A 21,032-nucleotide genomic window follows, 5' to 3' on the forward strand; every position below is an offset into this window, starting at 1 on the left:
ATACTGTATGTGGGTTAGTGAGACACAGGCCTGCTATTTATTCTCATCATACCATTCACATCCGACCAGCTCCAAAAAAGGAAGTGTGTTTACAGGTTTGACTTCCCCCATCGTTCTGTCTTTAAGAGGATGTCATACGTATTAAGAAAACAGAGAGCGAGAGAGAGAGAGAGAGAGAGGGAGAGCAGTCTGTGGTTGTAGGTGCTTTCAGACTTCAGCCAGTCTTCTTGTGTCTAAGATGCAGGTTGTTAGTGGTAAACGATCGCTTTGGATATACACTCTGATATTTACTTCTCTACAGCTTTGGGGTGAGTATCATGTTTTCTAAGTACAGTCTTGTCACCATTAGTCCTTTTGTTATGTCTAAAAAGTAAAAAAAACAACAACAACACATATGAATTTGATTATTTTTCTTTAATTATATATTTTTCTCTGGCATATAAAAGAGGTTAACAATAGTGGAATTTGCATCAAATGTATAATCCAGTAACTGTGTCTGAGTAAAGCTTAATATCTAACTTACAGACTAAATCTGGCTATATCACAATTGTTGATTTCCTCAGCAGTTTCAGTCACTAACTGAACTGAACTGTAGTGACAAACTGAAGTAATGTTTTTACACATATGTTCAACTGTTTTTCATCTCAAAAGACGTTTGTGAAACTGAACTGATTTTAAGCTGGATGTCACACCTTTCTCTCTCACGTCCAGGAAGACTTTCTGCTTCCACTTCCCGTCCCACTCTTCCGGCACCTACCCTCAGCATCTATGTGGGGTCAAAGGACTCTGTGACCCTGCTGTGTAAGGTCCCAAAGGGCCATCGTGGGCTTGCCTTCATGTTGTACAGGCTCAGAGAAAAGGTTAGTTTTCTTATTTTTTGTGAATGTGTGTATTATTTTTGCAGTTTCCTGGGCTACCATCAGGCTCCCCATGAATTTATTTTTACAGTATTTTTTTTTCACTTCTGTAGGTGGACTCTAAAGAGTTGCAGTCTGGTGCTGAGGAAGTACAGTTCACCATCAGCACACAGGAAGGGAATTCAGGAGCACTGTTCTGCTGCCTGTACAAGGACGAGGAAAACCTCTACAGTGCATTCAGTCCCTATTTGCAGCTTGAGGACCAACAAGGTTTGTTTTTTCCAGAGATGCGTAACTTGATGAAGATTTGATTGGTGATTTATCATATTACTTTACACAACAAATCATCATTGTGATAAATAGAAAGAAGCATTACATTGGTCCAGTATTGAGGACAAAACGGAAACATGACCAGATCAGGGATCTATCTTTACACATAAACAAGGAACAAAGACATTTAAGTTTGAGTTGATCTGTTCAATCTGAACCCGATGCTGATTAAATAAACACTCACATCCGCTTCTCTCTAACCCCCAAAGCACACCGCTGCATGCAGGTGCTCTCTGTGGTTTCTTATTGTCTTTTGCTCTGTGGGTGTGTAGCGGTAGTTACATCCTGCACTTCATATAGAAACCACACAAACAGACACAACATCAAACACAGTGTGAAATGAAGTGCAGTGTTGACGGTTACTGAGGGAAATCTGGCTACCAACAGAGGCAAACCAAAGTTCACAGCCTTATTGTAGGTTTCATGTCATTTATGTAGTAGTATACTAACGGATGGTCTGTCAAAGTCATGAGAAAAAATTGCAGATAGCTGTCTTGTTCTCCTCTCCCATCTCAGCAGAAGCTGGCCCCCGCTCCGTACCCTCTTTCCCTCCTCCAGTCTTGTCTGTGGAGCCGTCTACTGGTGTTGTAAAACCTGGGGACATGCTGTCCTTCAGCTGCTCAGTCCCTGCTCTTCCACCTCTGTCTCAGTCCCAGTCTGGCCACAACAAACCAGTGACCTTTCTTTTACTGAGGACTGCTGAGCAAACAGGGACCACATCTGTCATACACCAGCCTCGGGCCAGTATCCAGGTATCGAGCCCTGAACCTCAGCCAGGAGTCTTTACTTTGGGGCCAGTGAGGGGAGGAGAGGAGGGAAAGTACACCTGCATCTATCAGATCACCAAAAAAAGGCGACTGGTGAATTCAACTATCAGCAACATGGTCCAGGTCACAGTCACAGGTGAAGATGTAACTTTTCTCTATCAGGACCTGCAATAGCAAAATATTCCCATTACCCAACTTAACGCTTATATTCCACTTTGGTTAAAATAACATTGTCTTGCTTTAAGGTTATGTTTGTTGTTACGATACTGACTGAAAAAAATATCCAGCCACTAGAGTGAGTCACAATATGCACAGAAAATTTGCACACACACACACACACACACACACACACACACACACACACACACACACACACACACACACACACACACACACACACACACACACACACACACACACACACACACACACACACACACACACACACACACACAAAGGTGATTGTTGATTTGTCATCATAATTTGATTACAATTGATTATTTCCAAAATAAAATGGTGTTTCACAAAGCCAGAGTTGCAAAGATTTAACTATCAAATATGTATTTTTACTTTAAAAATGACTGTAATGATCAATTATGATTATTGCTTGTTTTTTTCCACCCATCAATGAATCATTCACCGGTTGTTTCAGGTCTAGTTGAATCAACTTATTAAAGTTAACAAGGACGTTTTTTTTTCATGGCAGTACTTTTTATTTACAGTAAGTGACCATTTATTATCTGTTGCCAGTTCTCCCAAGGCCCACTCTTGTTCTCCAGCAGCAGACGGACGTGTGGCATTTGCTCTGCACAGGGTCTCCTGCATACCCTGGTGCTGTGTTCTCGCTCTACCAGGCAGATAATGAACTTCCCATTGCCACTCACCATGCCAAAGTCATCCAGCATCAGGCCACTTTCCCAGTGCCTGTCCAGGAAACTCTTGTGGTTTCATACCAGTGCCACTACAGTGTCTTTCTGGAAAATAAATGGAGCAATTCTGAGCACAGTATCGCTCTGCTTGTAACCAAAGGTACGGATCTCATCTTGCACAGTTAAGTGTGGTCAGAGTGCAAAGTTTTGCAAAATATGTGTGGCTAATTGCTTCTTTTCTTGTCTCTCAGGAGTTTCCCCTCCTTCATCATCAGGTAGGTGTAGGCTACATTAGCATGTCATTATTTCACTTGAGGTTTTCTTTCATATGAATTTTGAGTTGCAGGAAATAAACACCAAATAAATACTCAGACCTCTGTAAATAATTCACAACAGTTAGAGATGGAAAGAAATGAATCTTTACTAGTAGTCCTATAAAAAATGTTTTTGTTATACCTCACAAACCTTTTTCTCTCTAAAAATTGCAATAATGCCTGTCATGTCAGATACAGGTGTGGACTGGCCTCTTGTGTTGGGCTCTTTCTCTGCTGTGGTATTGTTCCTTTGTTCAGCGGTAGTCATAGTTGTGCTGGCACACAGGAAAGGTATTTCAGACACATATCTCTGCATTTTCACCAATGCATTTATTCTATTACCACTGTCTTATAACTTATTTCTTTCTTTGCTTCTCTCTCCTTTAAACAGTTAAAGCAGCAGCTGAGAAAAAGAAGAAAAGGTATGGTCTCTTTACTGCTCATTAGGCCTAACAAAAAGAGTTTGAACCCTCAGATGATATTTATGTATACAGAATAACTTTTTCTCTCAAGGAAAATGAGTTTGATTTACTAGACCAGGCTATGATGCACAAGCATTTATAGGCTCTAATTAATCACTGTAGAGCATCAAACATGTTAGTGTAAGTCTCCTAGAAAGGATTCATATCTCTTCAGTAATTTCACTGTTCCAATATAAGCAATATAAATACATTAGATGCTTGCCTTTACATTTCTCCAGTTTGGAGTCTTCAAGCTGACTTCCTTATAACATTGTACATGAAATACATTACTTCAGTACAGCATAGGTTAACTAACTGCTGTGTGTCTGCTCTGTTGAATTGTCTTAGACAAGAAGCCCAGTTCTGGACTCAAGTCCATGCAAAGGACCATGTTGTTGGTGAGTTTCTCTCTTCAAAAGCACACTTCTTCCTTTAGATTTGTAGCAATTTTATTTTCTTTTTTTTAAATTCAACTTTTAATAGATGAAAGAAATAAGACACAGCGATACAAATAACTGATTGTTTCTGTCTACATGTTTTTACAGACCTTACACTCAGGCGTTCAAGCTTTACGTCTCAGGTAAGGGGTTATGAGTAGGGTTTGAATTGCTTCCTTTTCCTTCACATTTAACTTCCATTACTATTGTGAGATTTACATCTGAAGCTTTATGGTATAGCAGACTTCATCAGAGACTTGATTCAGTTCTCAGCTCAATTACATTTAGTCCACCTCTCTCTCTTGGTATCTCTGGTATTTCAGTGGCTTCTATGTTTCTGCTGCAGATTCACTGTCACAAACAGCTGTAAACGTCTCAGATCCCCTTGTTGTAAACACACACACACACACACACACACACACACACACACACACACACACACACACACACACACACACACACACACACACACACACACACACACACACACACACACACACACACAGTACTCATACTCACTGCCAATCTCCAAACAGACTGTCAACTCAAACCCACACATATTCCTCATTAGTGCTGTTGTGCAGGGTTTGGGTTTGCCTCTCATTAGCTGTAATCACTTTCATTAATTAGGCTGATGAAGGGCTCTCATTAGACTAAAGGCTCTCCGCAGGCTCCCTGCTTCTCTCCGTGCACTCTTACTGAACATTTACTGAACAGCCACCATAGAGGACAGGGCAGGACACCATCATCACCAACTGACACAAAGTCTTATCAAACAGCCACAACAGAGAATGAATATTTGATGTAAGACGCATCGTTCTCAGCAGTAAGAGGCTCATATTTTTTCCTTAATGATGAGTCGTTTCATCAAGAACTGCCTCTAATCCTTACTGCATACTTTTTTTTTTTTAAAGGTGAGCTACACATAGAGGCTTTTGTGATTAGACTCAGCAATGTGAATCATTGACAAGAGATACATAATGATGAAGTCACACATATAGCCAAACACATCTGGACTTCTTAGCTGGTGGGGACATAAGCAGAAGAAACCCTCACATTGTGGGAAAGCAGAAGTGACAACAGAACAACGGCAAAAGCAGAAATTCACCCATATAGAGGAATTAGGGCAGAATGTAAGATCAAAGATCTTCCTTACTCAACTTTTTCACAGATTAATTTGAATAAGAGTTAATAGATTCTTTATTACTCTGAAAACTGAGAGATTTTAATCTACAAAGCAATCGTGTTGGAAACTCTTGTGCTGAATTTAGATACTGGGTGACAGGAAAACATTTAACAGTGAAAGCAGATGTTGTATGTGGACCATACCACAGGAAGAAGCTGAGGTCTTTAATAGGTGTGTGTGTTTATTTGTGTACAGGACTGGGCGAGTGGAGACACTGAGACAGCCTCCAGATCTCCATTATGGAAGTCTCTTTCCACATTCACAACCCCCATTCATTAGAAATATTTGTTATTTTGCTCTCTCTCTCTCTCTCTCTCTCTCTCTCTCTCTCTCTCTCTCTCTCTGTGTTCATACTTTATCAGAGCTTATCAGGGTTACATTAGTTGGAGTTACACAGCGGGAGAGGAAGAGCTGTTTCCTAAGTCCCTATTTCATGTGTAGCAGTAAAATTGTACAATCTGGCAGGATGTTTGATGTTTGATCTTACATGTGAGTGAGTTTGAAAACAGTTTTTTCATACGATGACTATTGTCTTAAGAGTTAATTACTCTTGACCTTGGAAAAAGCAGGTGACAAAACACACTGGATCTTCATCAGCAAATGGAGTGTGATATTCCTTAATTTATCAATCTTTAATTTAACATTAGCCACCAAATAAACTGTGAAATGTGACATCAAATAATCAACTCCTTTGGCTAAACTAATATTACATTATATTTCCTGTACCCCTGAAATGTATTTTCTCTTTTCTTGCAGTCATTAGTAAAATATGTTTATTAAGCACTTACTGCGTCCAAATCAGAGGAAAATATGAATAAAAAACAAGCGCATACACAGTGAAATACCTATATGTAAAAACATCCAAAGAGTGAAACATAGAAGTTACATTGGTACACATACATGTTACAAATCTGTTGCATATAGCACATATAAACCTTCATACACTCCTAATGCAAAGTAATTACTAAATGACAATTACAGGTCGTTGCCTTAAACTTTGATTGTCAACATTTAAAGTAAATGTCTAAATTGTGCCAAAGAACATTAAGTATCTTGTTTCAAGGAAAATTACCATTTATGATCTTACTGTAATTATATGAGATTGTGATTTGTAATTATGTTAAGTTTTCTTGTTTGCTTTTGTTGGATATGTAGGAAACTATTTTTCACTCGGTCTACATTATCATTTGCACTGTTAAATATCACTGTAATTTATAATAAATAAACTATTTTAAATAAAATGTGTCAGTCTCAAGTTAAAGTTGTTTAATTATTGCTTTCAGAGCTTAAGAAAAGACTAACTGAATGTCTGAAAGATAATTTACTCTACTCATCAGTGTTAGTCATACAAAATTTAGTTCAGTTATCTTATTCACTCCCAGCATTCACTGGATCAAAAAAGTTACATGATGGAAGCTGTAATGGAGCTTTCTATACTGATTTCTCAGATGGTCAAAGTCAAAGTGATGCAAACCATGCTGACGACAGGTACTTTAGACACTTCCTGCACCCTTCTGATGAAACATACTTGAGTAAAGTCTCATTGAGAAGCAATGTTCTTGGACTGACTGCGTATGGATAAGACAAAGTAAATGACACAAAAAACGAATTAATAAACTAACTCAGAATAATTTAATAGAACTGAATGAATGATGAACTCGAACCCTTAATTTAAAACCTTATTCCTTGAAATACTCAACTTTGTTCCTTCTTTTTCAAAACAAGCTTATAAATAACCTTCTGATGGGAAATTGATAATTTTGTGAATCAGACAGGAACTGCAATTTTCTGACCACAAAGTTTCTGTTCTTCTTCACTTTCTGCACTAACACTCACAACCGGTCCCTGTCTGAACCTCGGGTTGCATGCAGTGTATTTAGTTTCACAAATCTTGGTATGGTCACTGCACAAATACATACAACACACTGTAGCTAGTGACTGTGAGGGAGAAAGCAGCAACACTTACTGACAATGGACTGTTGCAGTTTTGCTAAATATTCTGCAGAGGGCACCGTTTATGTATAATTTGAAAGTCAAACACACCTGCAGTACAGAACAGCACCAAGAGTGTGATTTGTTTTTTCAAACTGGTCCATCTGCATGATGATAAAACAGGTGCTATGTTCAGTGGAACAAGGTGACTCAGTGAAGTGTCTTCACAGCAATACAACAGCAGAACTGCAGCTAAGTGATACTGGGACAAGCATGAACCCTGAGGACATTGTGTTTGAGCCCTCATATCTCCATTCGTGTTATTTTTTCCACTTCCTTTATTACTGAAAGTAATTGCACTGAGACTTCAGTACTGTGTGAAAGTAAGAGAGTATATGGCCCCATGAGGGAGCTACACCTATCACCTGTTCATGTGTTTTTTTTTATTTTTATGATGGACAATAACACAGTACAGAAGGGTTGTCTTTGTACTCCAGGAAGTGGCGGAAAGCTAACTCTGTATTTAGTACAAGGTTTTATAACATTTTACTGGCCTCTACAGGAGCAGCACAGAGCTCTCTATCAGTGGCAGTGACTTTCTTGTTCATTCAAAGAGTAAAAAAGAAAAGACAGATGAGATGCGAGGACAGACTTCAATGAATATGCGGGTTGCAAAGTCTGCTTCTATTCATATGAGTCATAGTTTACTCTCTGTGTGGTCACACACACAAGCACGTGCATGTCCAGTGAAGATATTCAGCCCCAGATAATAGCATTAGGCAGATCTGTGTGAATAAGAGGCATAATAATGATAAGAGCCTTCAGTGATGTGAGCTCAACATGCTGATGAACATAAGTGGGATCATTTTCACCCGCAGGACGTCAGCTTGTAACTTGCCCTGCGTGTTTCTGTGTGTGCACATGTGACACTAAATCATGAGTCAGGTTGATATCAAATGCCAGCTTGAAACTCAAGGTAATTGCCTTTTTTATGCCACCCCGGTGCTATGTCTCCAATGTATTAACTAAAGGAATGTATGCAGAGGCTGAACATGAGGGTGTGTGCTGAAATCAAAGGCTGTGGCAGGTGTGACTAGTTCATATACACCCTGAGAGATTTGACAGCTGATTTGTCTTCATAACTTAATTTAATCTGATGCAATGAACCTCATTAATTTACCCAGTTAGGACTAAAGCAAGGATTTGGCAAGCAATACATTTCACGTGATTATCTTGAATAGACTGTGCCAGAGAATAGTGTTGTTACTTTGTTCATATTTTTGAACATTTAAGTGATATTAGCTTAGGGCCAGCAGTTCACGGCTCCCTGTCAGTGGCTTCATCTCAAACTCCAACCTCAGACAGTCTCATGAAATAATTAATATTTCAAGAGCAAGAGCAAATGTGAATTATTGAATGTTATATTTTTCAGGCAAATATACAAAGCATGAAAAATGAGCACAGAACTTTAAAGTGCTTTCAACCTTTTTGCACTCTTCACCTACTGATTGCAGAACAATACAGTACACTGTGTATGGCAAAACACAGTGGTGACAGCTCAAAACAAAGCCCACATATCAGGGTGAAAACAGCCTTGTTTTGATCAGAGTCTCCAGTCATTGTGTTTTTTTTAAATAGGCAGATAAACAGAGGGCTGGTGGAGATTTCCCAACCAGAGACCATGTATTATTCAGTTTAATTTTCAACATGACATTCACCAAAACTGGAATTACGGGTGCTCTGACAGTATCAGTTTCAGCAACCTGGTTAAATAATGACAGCCTGGATGTGCCTCATCACTGACAATCTGGGATGAGCTGTACTGGTCAGACACCTCCTTACTGCTGCACAGGGAAATAGTCTGATATTGCCACAATCTCTATTTTAAGTAGTTGTTTTTGTCGTTGTGGGCAGTCAAATGGAAAATGAATCTTGGTTTTTAAAAGGATTTTGTTTGAACAACCAAAACAATGGTGAATGATGGTGGTGAGATTTTTTTTTTGCCTTTTAGCAAAACAAACCAGTTTCCTCAGTCAATTTACGGAATGGGGTGTGATTTTTAAAATGTTCTTAATTCAAGCTTTCAGTGATTTCCAGAAAACGGTCACTTGGAACAGATGTCCTCTGCACCCGAGCTTATGTCAGAAGACTAAATGAATGATGACAAAATTATTACAGACAAAGATGGAGATATGCATTTGCAGAAAAATAACATACAGTACAGGTACAATAAAACACAGACTGCATGACATTTCCTGTCATTATGTTCAATTCCCTCTGACTCAGCTTTGCCATTTTATTCCCCCTTCTCTCTCCAACATCAAAGTAACAGAACACACCCCCACACCGAACATTATGATGTGCAAAAGGCACATATGTGAGGAAACCAAAAGCCTAATCTCAGAATCTCTTTTATTTTCTGTTGACAGAGCAAACACACAAACACACATTCTGTATGGCACACTGATTGGAGACAGATTGGGGGCTGTGTGTACAACTTCAAACATGTAGTGGCTTCATGAGCTGTGACTGAGTGGACAAATGAAATTGGCCTATTGGCTCATGCATGAGGAAATGTTTTTCATGGCTGCAATGATATGGAAATATCACCACAGTGGTACATAGATATAAATAAATAAAAACTAATTTACAAGTAAAGGTCCTGCTTTTACAATGTTACTTTATTAGTTTGGAGTTAATTTGAACACGCATCTACAGCTGCTTGGACTCTTCAATTAATATCAACTTTGTCATCTTATTTCTTTTTCATATAACATGTTTAAAACATAATGAAAAGAATCAGCTGTCAAATCAATGTAGTGGAGTAGTAGTAAATTATTTGCCCAATTAATTATTTCAAATTAATTCCTAATGAGTCTTCTAGTTAATACACAGCTGATTAACAGTAAATAGAAAGATGAGACATTTGTCAACACTGTAGGCTATGCAAAGTAAGTTTTTAATAGGCTGAATATTTTTTTTAAAGTGTTAAACCTGAGCGTTTCTGTCAAGTAAAGTTATATTTTCCCCAATAATTAGCACCAAAATATAGTTCCTTCCATCAAACCCGAGGATTAAGGGGCTGCATATAAAAGCGTACCTATCATTTTCTATGAAATGTAGTCAAGTAGAAGTAGCAAAAAGTGGCAGCGTTCAGATACATACAGTATGTACAAGTGCCTTAGAATTATATGTAATTAAGGTACTTGAGGGAATATATCTAGTAACACACGACAAGAGTTTATTTATACTCAAACACAAAGACAAACACAAGTCATTTGAAGTCATTCTTGCTCTCACATGTCAAATTTAAAAACCACACACACACACACACACACACACACACACACACACACACACACACACACACACACACACACACACACACACACACACACACACACACACACACACACACACACACACACACACACAGTTCCCAGCACTTCTGCTCAGACTTTTGTTTTCCTGACAAAGAGGCGTTGGAGGAGCAGCGGTTAATCCTCTAAATACCAGCTGTCTCTCACAGTGCTGCCTCGATGACTTTGGCCAGCAGGACTTTTGAAGACAGTGATGATGATGATGATGATGATGATGATGATGATGATGATGATGATGATGATGATGATGATGATGATGATGATGATGATGACGACATATCATGGAAATGAGTCTGAAACTGAGCAGGTGATATGCAGGTGCAGCCATATATCATTGGGTCACCACCACATCTGAGTGGAGGCCAGATTAGATATCAGAGTGAGCGATGATCTGGGAGGTGCACTTTGCTTGCTTGGTTAGGTTATATGTTTGATAGCATGAGCATAAAAAAATTAATATTTGATCTTAAAGCAGATATCAGCTTCACGGCCGTTTCGGCTAATGCTGCGTTCAAGGCAGGCTTTTGAAACCGTAAGTTACAGCTTCAAGTCACAACTACGACTTGGTAGCGTTCCAGGTAACCCGTAGCTCGTGTTTTTACCATCCTGTTGTCTGTGAAAGTTCCCTATAACGGCCACTCGTAACTTCCGACCCGTGAACTCGTACCAGATCGAACTGGTATGACTTCACAGGAAGGAAAAACACAAAGTACGAGTTTCTTTGAACGCACCATGAGTTAGCAGCCCCCGCCCTTGTCAGGCATCAATTGGTCCTCGTGCTACGTCACCACATTCACGCGCATCCCTTGGCTGCACACACAGCCCTTCATGCCGTTCTCTCTCCTCATTGGATAACACTTGTATCCCACAAGGAAAATTTTCTCCTCGGGTTACAGCAGAGCAGAGTGACGGAGAGACTCGTGTTTAGGCTGAAATACTTCATGTAAGTGATTGCTGACGGAAAATAGGACTATTTAGGACTTATATTAACAAAAACATTCCACTGATATCTGCTTTAACCTTAGCTTGCAAAAAAGAAACAAGTGTGTTTTACAGTCCATGTATGACCTCTCAGTGACAAACTTTGGTCTTGAAGGGAGTGTTTATGATTTGCTACATTTCACTTTCATTTATCAGTTTACTGTAATGCCAAGCTGATGATGTGCCATCAAGCCTGGTAACGTGGCAACATGAGCGAAGTTTCCTAGTGAGGAATGAAGTTTATTAATAATTTTGAAGTTGATGCAGCTACACCCTAGTAATGTTCTGGCAATGTCACTGGGCTGCGTCCAGTCAGAATGAGGTGATGAATTATTCACAGGAGATTGGGAGGTCACTAAAGCGTGATCTCTCTCTCTCTCTCTCTCTCTTTCTCTCTCTCTCTCCCCCCCCCCCCCCTCTCTCTCTCTCTCACACACACACACACACACACACACACACACACACACACACACACACACACACACACACACACACACACATACACAGTGGGGCATTTAAGCAAAGACCATCTTCCAAAGCTGTATCCATGGTGACACATTTGTCTTTGACCACTGACAGAGTGGGGGACCCAGATAAAGACAGCACATACAGCAGATAACTGGATCTGTGGCATTTATGTTGTGGTGAAAACATACATACTGCTGTTCCTGTCGGGTCAGACAGATAAATAGGTGCTCTCTAACTCTCATGTTCTGTCCAACAGACCCTGAACCCTCTCTAGAGGCTCAAACAACATGATTAATGTTTTCTCATCTTGGAATTTCATGTCCTGATTGAGTGAGAATTGCTTCTAAACATGAATTTGAACTGATGACATGTTTTTATATAGCATTTTACCTGTATTTGATTATGATTGAATATGCTTGAGTTGGCAGTCTATACCTTGTAAACAGACTCCCACAACAGTTTTTTTTCTTTTCATTTTTAATTTTACAACAGAAAATGTTCACTATGTAGATAAGATAAAATAATATACATTTCTTTGCATATACAGTATGAGTTACTTTTAGACAATCAAAAGGAGCGTGCGTGTTTGTTTCTTTTGTTCATGAACAGCCCATAGAACATTAAGTATTAGTTAACAGTAACTATTTCTTAGTTGGTAATCACAATGATTTATGATAAAACAGGTTTCTTTTTTGTCACTGTTCTCAATGTGCAAGGTCAGTTTGTGCAAAGGCAAAGGTTACCACTTCAGTTTTTCTGAATCTGAAATGGTGTAATTAAAGAAAAAACAATTTTTTTAGCATGTGTCGGATCCCAAACACTGATGAAGTAGAGCCACTGTCAAAGAGTAAAAAGTACATAATATACTGTATAAAAATGATTGCCTCATGAGCCTCTGCTACTCTGACTCATTTTCAGATTAAATCTCTTTTTACTTCCTTCCAAAGTACATCATTTATAGCATTGTGATATAATAGCAGAGCAGCTATTATTTAAGCGCTAAATTTGTCTTATGTAAAGTCAGTCTGAAATTCATTAATTAGGTGCCTTATTGCACCATAATACAGCTTTCAGTATAGTGATGCATGAAAATAACAAAATAAGTGGTTCTTAGTGTACTTATTTGTGGCCTGTGCACTTACTCATATGGCCTATGATGAAAACACTGTGATCAAATTGAAAAAAAAAAGAAGCATTTTCAGGGTCGTAGTTGGTGTTGAAGTTGCACTGATCTACATTTTCGAGAGTTACGATGCTTTGCCTCATGGATATAAATATACTTGAAAATACAGTAGATGTAATTAAAGCAGTCAAATATAACCCCAGCAACTACACCAACTGCCCCGATAATGATCACAAAGTTGAATCAACAACTCTGACAGTGGTGATAAAGAAATGAACAGTCTAGTTGGAATTTATTGCATGGTATTACTTTATACAGGTGTAATAAACTGGTTAATTAGTGTAAGACATGGCTTAATTATAAAACTGGTGATGATTCAAGCTTTCTTCAGTATCAGATACTGTGCTATTCTGTATCATCAACAAATAATAACTCATTATTATTATTCATAAATATCTGGTGGTAAAGAAATTCATTAAGGTTTTAAAATCCCGCTCTGACTAAATATTTTTTTTTCTTTTCTCCAGTGAAGTATTATTGTTATTATTTGCCAGTTTACGTTCATTAGTCTCAGTTTCCAGCAGCAGAAACAGGCCAGACAGTGCTTATCCACTAATAGGTGGCCCTCCTCCTCTTTTTTCTCTCCTCCTCAATGAAGAACTCTTCAGGGTTTTTCAGTCTACCACCAATCCTTTTCCTTGCTCCCAATCCTCCTGACCCCCTTTCTAGCCTAAATCCCTGACCTCTTTCTCACTTCACATTCTCTCTTTCCTCCTTTTCATCACTCCTCCTTCCACTTCTCTGTTCCCACTTTCAGTACACAGGTTTCCTCTTTTATCTCACAGTCTTTCAGCCCTCTGCTTCAAAAACTACTGCTCCCTGTAAATCTTGCTCCTGCCTTCCGGTTTCACTGTAGGTGTCACCTCAGTTGTCATCCTCGTTGTGTCCATTGAGGAGCCCTGACTCCCAGCGCAGCACCAGGGGGTTCTTGTGCCTGGGGGTCCGCGGACTCGTCAGGACCTGGTTGTAAAAGGAACAGAGGACAGCAGGAGTGAGTCGTGACTCAAAGGTAAAAAATGTTGGTAGGCAGAAAGTTGCATGTGATCGTGGGAGTATAGGAAAAGAAAGAGAATTGAAGAGTAGAAACATCAGATGTGTGGGAGAAGGAGATGAGACCAATAATCCAACACAGGGGAAAAAAGAGCAAAAAAGATAAAAAGAGAGGGATGAATTTATTTCCTCTAGAGGACATCCCTTTGGATGAGCATCATTAGCCCTGTAAGTCAAAGGGAGGTTAATGTGACTGTGATCCAAGGCCATGTTCACTATGACTAAGTCAACAACTTAGGCCAATTTCTCCTGCAATCTTCCGTTTGTTCCTCAACTATAATAAGGAATCAGGTCCATGCCTAAAGCAGAAAACCAACCAGCCGAGGGAGAGAAAAAGAGAGGTGGAGAGAGAAGGGGGGGGGGGGGGGTGCATGTGACAGTAAGGGAAAAAATGTTGCTGATGCCAATGTTAAACCGAAACGTGCAGCTGAAACACGGCATATCAAAGCTGGTATCAAAACGGAATTAAAAAGCTAAAACCAAAGAGCAGCACTCGACTCTAATCACACTTTCAAAGAGATGCGGGACCCACAAGGCAAGGTAACACAAATCATTGGGATTGTCAATTGACTTTCCTCTTTCACTGCTATTGACACACACACACACACACACACACACACACACACACACACACACACACACACACACACACACACACACACACACACACACACACACACACACACACACACACACACAGAGAGAGAGACACTGCCGATTCTGGCTTCCTCTCCCTCTCTCAGTCTCAGGGCTGTTTGCCTTCTTGTCTTATCTATGAAGATAAGCTCTTTACTGTGTGTTCCGCGTGTTATCAGATGTTTGTGGCCCATATTTGGTGCAAAAGAGATGCTGACATCCTCCTAAGAGCCGATTGTAATTGGACCACTATAGCTGATGAGAGACTGCTTCAACCCCCAAAGCTACACTGCGGTTCATAAACCGTCTGAACTTGTAGTTAAAGATGCTTCCTGATTGTGGAACCTGATATCTCCTTAGCTTAATTCTAGGGAGACTCAGGAAGGTGATTTGCCTACATTTCCATGTCCTATACCAAGTGTTTGAGATAGGTAGGGTTGATGCTTTTATCTAGAGAGCAAGAAATACTGAACAGATGTCATTGTGAAGCCTGGTGTTTTTCCACAAGGTCAAATTGCGTAGTCTTAGAGCAAATAGCAGCATAAAAGAAAGTGAACTGACTAAATATCATTGAAACAAGAAGAATGGCTTTGCTGACGCACCTCTGTCCTCCCTTCTTCAGCCTGGGGCGGCGGCCACACAGCAAACTTGCCGACAGACTGGGGTGCTGGAAGAGAGAGAGAGAGTATAAGTAGTGGGTGAGGGCATGAAGAGCAAGGCAAAGGTGTTCCTATGATTTTGTTTGCACTGCACACTGAGTGCAATAAAAGCCTCTTTGAATCAAATTATAAGTGAACATGGGGGTAAGGAGCAGAGTGAAATGAAAGGAACTAGGCATGAATACAGAGGGAATTAAGAGAGAAAACTGTTTTATTGAACATGAACATGGTGAAATAGGAACAGAAAGTAAGCACCAGTATAAAGGAGGGTAAAAAATTAACTCATTGTATCTAACAATACAGGATTATTCATTTCCCAGCACTGACTCATGGTCATAGTGGCACACCTTGGTCAGTTTCTCAATCTGTTGTTAAACTGTGATGATGACAAAACATACAGTCACAAACTTATTAGTAACCACCCTATTTAATGACCAATTCCATTTCCAAGTTTTCCCATATTCTGTGCTGTAAGCTGTTTTCTTGTCTGTATACAACATCTATTGCACGTCTGCCCGTCCTGGGTGAGGGATCCCTATGTTGCTCACCCTGAGGTTTCTCCAATTTTTCCCTGTTAGGGTTTTCTTGGGAGTTTTTCCTCAGTCGATGTGAGGGTCTAAGGATTAGCTGTTTATATTGGTTTGCCCCTCACTTGAGGTAGAAAACTATAAAGACTTTGTTTAGTTCTTTCTATTTCAACTGTTCATCTGTAGCAAACCATCTCGACTCCTAATCAGTTCCTCTTAGGTGTTTCTCTGCCTCCATTTATCCAATACTTGTGGCTCAATATTTCAGCTGTTTGTCTGATGTGTTTCTGCAGCATTTTCCAAATGTATCCTTTTCCTTTGGCTATTTCAATCATTTACTCGTCAGTTTTAGCTGGCTGGTTGAACTGTTAATACATTACTTCTGGCCAACTGTGTAGACTTGATAATTTCAAGCTCTCAGTTGGAACGTGTAGCGTCTGGGTGTTAAAGCTGACTCAAATGTCTTGGATAGAATTTATCACATCACAGTTTATATGATTTGCTTCAAATTGACTTCACAGACATTTCACATTCAACCCCTGGCAACAGGATAATTATCCCTTGGGGTACAAGTAGGCCACCCCTAGGTAGTGAGTCATTGCTGCACAAGACATGCACACAGTGGCAGCAAAGGTGAAATGGCACAGTGATACATCTAAATGTCCTTTCCCCTCAGTGGGCTCTGTAGGCGGCTTTGTATATGACATTTACTGTTGTTATCCAAAAGGCTCTACACAAACTATATATAACCATGAGAGCAGAAAGCAAGTTGTATGTGCTTTCTCAATGCTGAATTTAGACTTCACCCCAAAATTGGACCCTTCCACTGTGCTCCCTTCTTGCTGACACAACAGTGTCAAGATATGACTCAGGACTTTTTCTCACCTCAGCTACAATTAATATGACAGACTAGATGCTACATTTATTGTGGAGTTAGAGAGTTTTTTGTTTCTTGTCGGCCACTTTATGGTCGGCGGTGGAAAATTATTGTTCGTAAGAGCTTACATTGGTTTTGAAAGTTGTTTAGAGGTTTTCCTGACCATGAAGAAAATGTGCTCACTGGGCTTTTTCAGGAGGTTTTCATCACCCCACCACAGATATAAAGATTATACGCACGCACGCACGCACGCACGCACGCACGCACACACACACACACACACACACACACACACACACACACACACACTCTCTCTCTCTCTTTGAGCTTGTGGACATATAAATTCTGTTTCCCACTCTCACTTTGACCCCTAAACCAACACTAACCTGCTGAGGGTCCAGTTCCCCACCTGGGCGATGTGACAGGTAAGTCAGGAACAGCCAGTCCATTCAGTGAGGAGGAAGACAATGTGGGACTCTTTACTTCAGTACTTATAGACCCTTTCCCTCCTCCTCCTCCTTCTCCTTCTCCTTCATTTGGACCTCCTGTTCCCCCATAGAGACTGAGCCTCTGCTTGCGAAGCTCCCTCTCCCTCTCTCGAGCCTCCCGGATATCCTGCTCCACTCTAACTAAATTAGTTGAGGTGCGCAGCTTGAAAAAGGGGTTCTCCCTCGGTGTTACCACCACCTCCTCCTCCTCTTCTTCCTCCTCCTTTTCCTGCTTTCTTTCATTAATCCCTCCATATCCTCCTGTCCTGAAAGATGAAATGCTTGGACTTCCAGAGTCAACTGTGGTGACAGACTCTTCCTCTCGTTTGGCATGGTAGCGCTTCTGTGCCGGGACACTCAGGTTATTCTCTAGGATGTTGACTTGGCGACTAGTCGCCTCAGGGAAGCCTGGTCCTCTGGGAGTTGAGCTGGTGGACCCTCCTCCTTTGGCTGAGCTGGGAGTCTCTGTTGGACTCAGCATGTCTGTGCTTCGTCTCCTCTTTACATATGAGCCCCCTGCAGTGGATGTCGGTGATAAAATATCCTCCTGGTTCTGCAGGGTAGAAATGTCACTGACTGAAGAGCAGGATGTTGTTTTACCCCTGGGTGAGACAGGCAAAGTTGAGTCACTGGGTTTCTGAAAGGCCTCAAAAAGCTGCTTCTTCTCCTTGAGTTGACGAACGCTGCCTTTGTCGTAGAAACCTGGAACTTTCCCAAGCTTGACCAGGTCCTGCTCCCTCTGGACCTCTGCGTGGATCTCGTGCTGCATTTTCTTGCCTGCAAACTGCCTGTCTTTGCCTTGAGACTTCTCAGTGGTGAGCGACTGGCAGAGTACAGTTTTTCTTAAAGGAATCTCGACATACTCGGGGGCAGTGGGTAGATTCGGAAGCCCTCTGGACCTTCTCAAGCTGTGTTCACGCTCTATAGCCCGTCGGATCTCCCTCTCGATGGGAGTCTCTTTGGGTGCATTTGCTGGACTGCCTGTAGAGACGGTGGTGTTGCCCTCCAAAGTGCTGCTTGGAGAGAAGTCTGCTGATACTCCACTGTCACTCTGGCTGTCATCACACGAGTCGCTCTCCATTCTGGCGTGTTTTCTCTGTTTAATAGACACACAGCTATGTATTTCTGTCTTACGCTCTTGTACCTGAACTGTTTTTGAATATCTCAACAGTCCTCTGCCATGGTGCTGTCCCACCTCCTTGCTTCTTTCAACTCCTCTCTCTTTCTGCCGTTCACTTCCACCTGTTTGCTCGCTTTCTCCCTCTGTCCTTTCACCCACCCTTCTGTGGCTTTCTCTCACAGCTACGACACAACCAAAGCCTTGGGAAGATGTTCCGCCCTGATTGGACAGCTCCATGGCAACGGTGGACAAAGGTGGAGAGCCCTGGCCCCGCACCTGTTGTGCAGCTTCCTGGTTTGTTCCCTTGGGGGTAAGTGCACATTGGCTTTGGGGCAACAGCTCACCCTGCTGTCTGGCTGAGGGAATCACAGGCAGGGCTGAGGCAGTGGAAAATGAGACACCGGCAGATTGAAAAGGCTTGCTTAGGTAAGAGGTCACATCCATGTTCATTTCCTCATCTTCCTCAGTTTCATCAGCAAAGGGAGGTGAACACAGAGTATATGCATCGTCTGAGTTGTTGATGTCAAAGGGAGAATGGTGAGCGGCCCTGAATGTGTTATTCCCACATTCGTTGTTATCTAAAGCATCTGCTAAGAAGCGCAGCTGTGTGTCCATCTCATCCGCTCTCCCATTATCCTCAGATGTTGAATCTACCTCTTGATCGACCAGTTCAGTGAGCTGAGTTGTCTGTGCCCAGTCCTTATCAGGAGACAGAGGGTCTTCTGCAGGGTCTGAGATTTCAACATCGCTGATACAGTCGGCCACCTCTTTCTCAAGGCATTCTTCTGTTGATAAGGCACTGAGTGGAGGAGATGGTGGTGGGAAAGCATCCTCGCATCCATCAGCAGGTTTTTCAGATGCCTCCAGAGCCTGTAATATTTCCGCTAGTTTTTTGGGAACTACTGTCACAACTTCTTGTCTCGCCCTGAGGCTTGTTGATGTTTGATTCTTTCTCCATTTGGTTGCATCAGGTATTTTGGTCCTTGAGGGTGTTTGGTTCCTGTGCAGAGTTTCATCTAGAGCTCCAGGCTCGAGGACATCTATGTCCTCCTCGGGTTCTGCCCTGGGAGCCTGTTTGTCTCGCATGCAGGAGCTGTGGCCTATGGATGAGTCTGCCTCACCCCGTGCCCGGGACTCACTGACCCTCTTGTCTCGTGAGCCGACAGGTCCCTGTTTCTGCTGGGCCACTGGCTTTGTTGCCATGGTGACACGTCTTCTAATGTAAAACCGTTTGGAGCAGTCAGGATGTTTGGCCTCCAGCCAGTCAGTCTGAGTGAGAGTAGAGAAACACAGAGGGGAGAGGGGAACAACAGAGTGATTATCGGTGGCTCAGCAACAAACATGGCCACCCATTTTATATCGCATTATTTCAGCAGTGATTCATTAGAGCTAGGAGGGAGGGAGGAATGTGCATTTTAAGAGGAAATTGTTATGAAAAGACGAATTAAATAGAAACATGAACTCTTTTTTCAAATTCACCACATTCACATAGCATGGCTTTTTTGTCTGGTTTAGGAGTCATGGTCTTAACTTTTGTTCATCTGATAACAACTGTGAGAACTGAGAGCTGATTGAATCATTCAAGTATAAACGGCAAGACATGGAGAATGGATGATCTGATTCATGGACAAACAGAACATATACAAACATACAGGACACATGAAGTCAAATATAATATACATCAGTATGGATTACACTATTGCTTTCACAATGCTTACATCTCAACTAGATTAACAAAATTTGTAGGATTTTAGAATGAGACTAGGGCTGTGCACCACCATGAGCGAAACACCAAATGAGAGACTATGTTTCAGAAGCCTGGTTAATACCCCAGAAGAGACTCGGTGAATCCGTGCCAACGAACACTGAAGCTGTTCTGGAGGATTACTATGACACTGTATATGTTGTTGTTTCATTTAATTTGTCACCCATTTGTGTGGTTGTGCAGAGAAATTGTGTATGTTAGCTTGTGCAGGATTAGAGCAACAAAGATTCGATTGGGGTGTAGTGCATTCATCCTTTTAATGGCATACTGAATGCTCCAGTTATTGTATGACAGTCTGTTTATAACGCTGTGCTTGGCTTTGGCTGCAAGGTACTCCACTCGGCAACCGATGAAGTTTTCTGCTGAACACACCTTCCTTTAATCAGCTTACAGGCAGGGGAGTAGCTCAGTGCCACACACACACACACACACACACACACACACACACACACACACACACACACACACACACACACACACACACACACACACACACACACACACACACACACACACACATATAATCTGAGGTAACAATGGGATTGGCTGCAGGGTATCCTGACTAAAGGGAAGTCCAAGTCCTCCAATATATCTTTTCCTTAAACACACACACACACTTTTCTATTTCAAATACACCCATTATCTATAATGTTGCCCCTTCATATACCACACACACACACACACACACACACACACACACACACACACACACACACACACACACACACACACACACACACACACA

At 41.2% G+C, this 21,032-nt stretch overlaps 1 protein-coding gene and 3 long non-coding RNA genes across 4 annotated transcripts; 3 read left to right on the plus strand and 1 right to left on the minus strand.

Annotated features, from left to right (window-relative positions):
• Nucleotides 1-213: 213 nt before the first annotated feature.
• On the plus strand, nucleotides 214-1,890 carry LOC310994502 (uncharacterized protein; the record flags this gene model as incomplete). Its single annotated transcript, XM_083983214.1, has 5 exons — nucleotides 214-308; nucleotides 712-860; nucleotides 971-1,127; nucleotides 1,707-1,830; nucleotides 1,863-1,890. Exons 1-5 carry the CDS (start codon nucleotides 239-241, stop codon nucleotides 1,888-1,890), a joined length of 528 nt encoding a protein of 175 aa, XP_083839340.1. The 5' UTR covers nucleotides 214-238.
• A 43-nt stretch (nucleotides 1,891-1,933) lies between these two features.
• On the plus strand, nucleotides 1,934-3,097 carry LOC310984256. Its single transcript, XR_014595295.1, has 3 exons — nucleotides 1,934-2,090; nucleotides 2,705-2,983; nucleotides 3,075-3,097. It is a non-coding gene; the product is annotated as an uncharacterized lncRNA (long non-coding RNA).
• Nucleotides 3,098-3,361: 264 nt separating this feature from the next.
• On the plus strand, nucleotides 3,362-6,187 carry LOC310984248. The gene is made up of 4 exons (XR_014595294.1): nucleotides 3,362-3,559; nucleotides 3,947-3,996; nucleotides 4,144-4,178; nucleotides 5,417-6,187. It is a non-coding gene; the product is annotated as an uncharacterized lncRNA (long non-coding RNA).
• A 7,844-nt stretch (nucleotides 6,188-14,031) lies between these two features.
• LOC310998278 lies at nucleotides 14,032-17,480 on the minus strand. The gene is made up of 3 exons (XR_014595987.1): nucleotides 17,301-17,480; nucleotides 15,454-15,518; nucleotides 14,032-14,125 (listed from the first exon to the last, which is right to left on the minus strand). It is a non-coding gene; the product is annotated as an uncharacterized lncRNA (long non-coding RNA).
• Between the last annotated feature and the right edge of the window lie 3,552 nt (nucleotides 17,481-21,032).

The sequence above is a fragment of the Trachurus trachurus genome (genome assembly GCF_905171665.1).
Source record: "Trachurus trachurus genome assembly, chromosome: 1".
Taxonomy (NCBI): domain Eukaryota; kingdom Metazoa; phylum Chordata; class Actinopteri; order Carangiformes; family Carangidae; genus Trachurus; species Trachurus trachurus.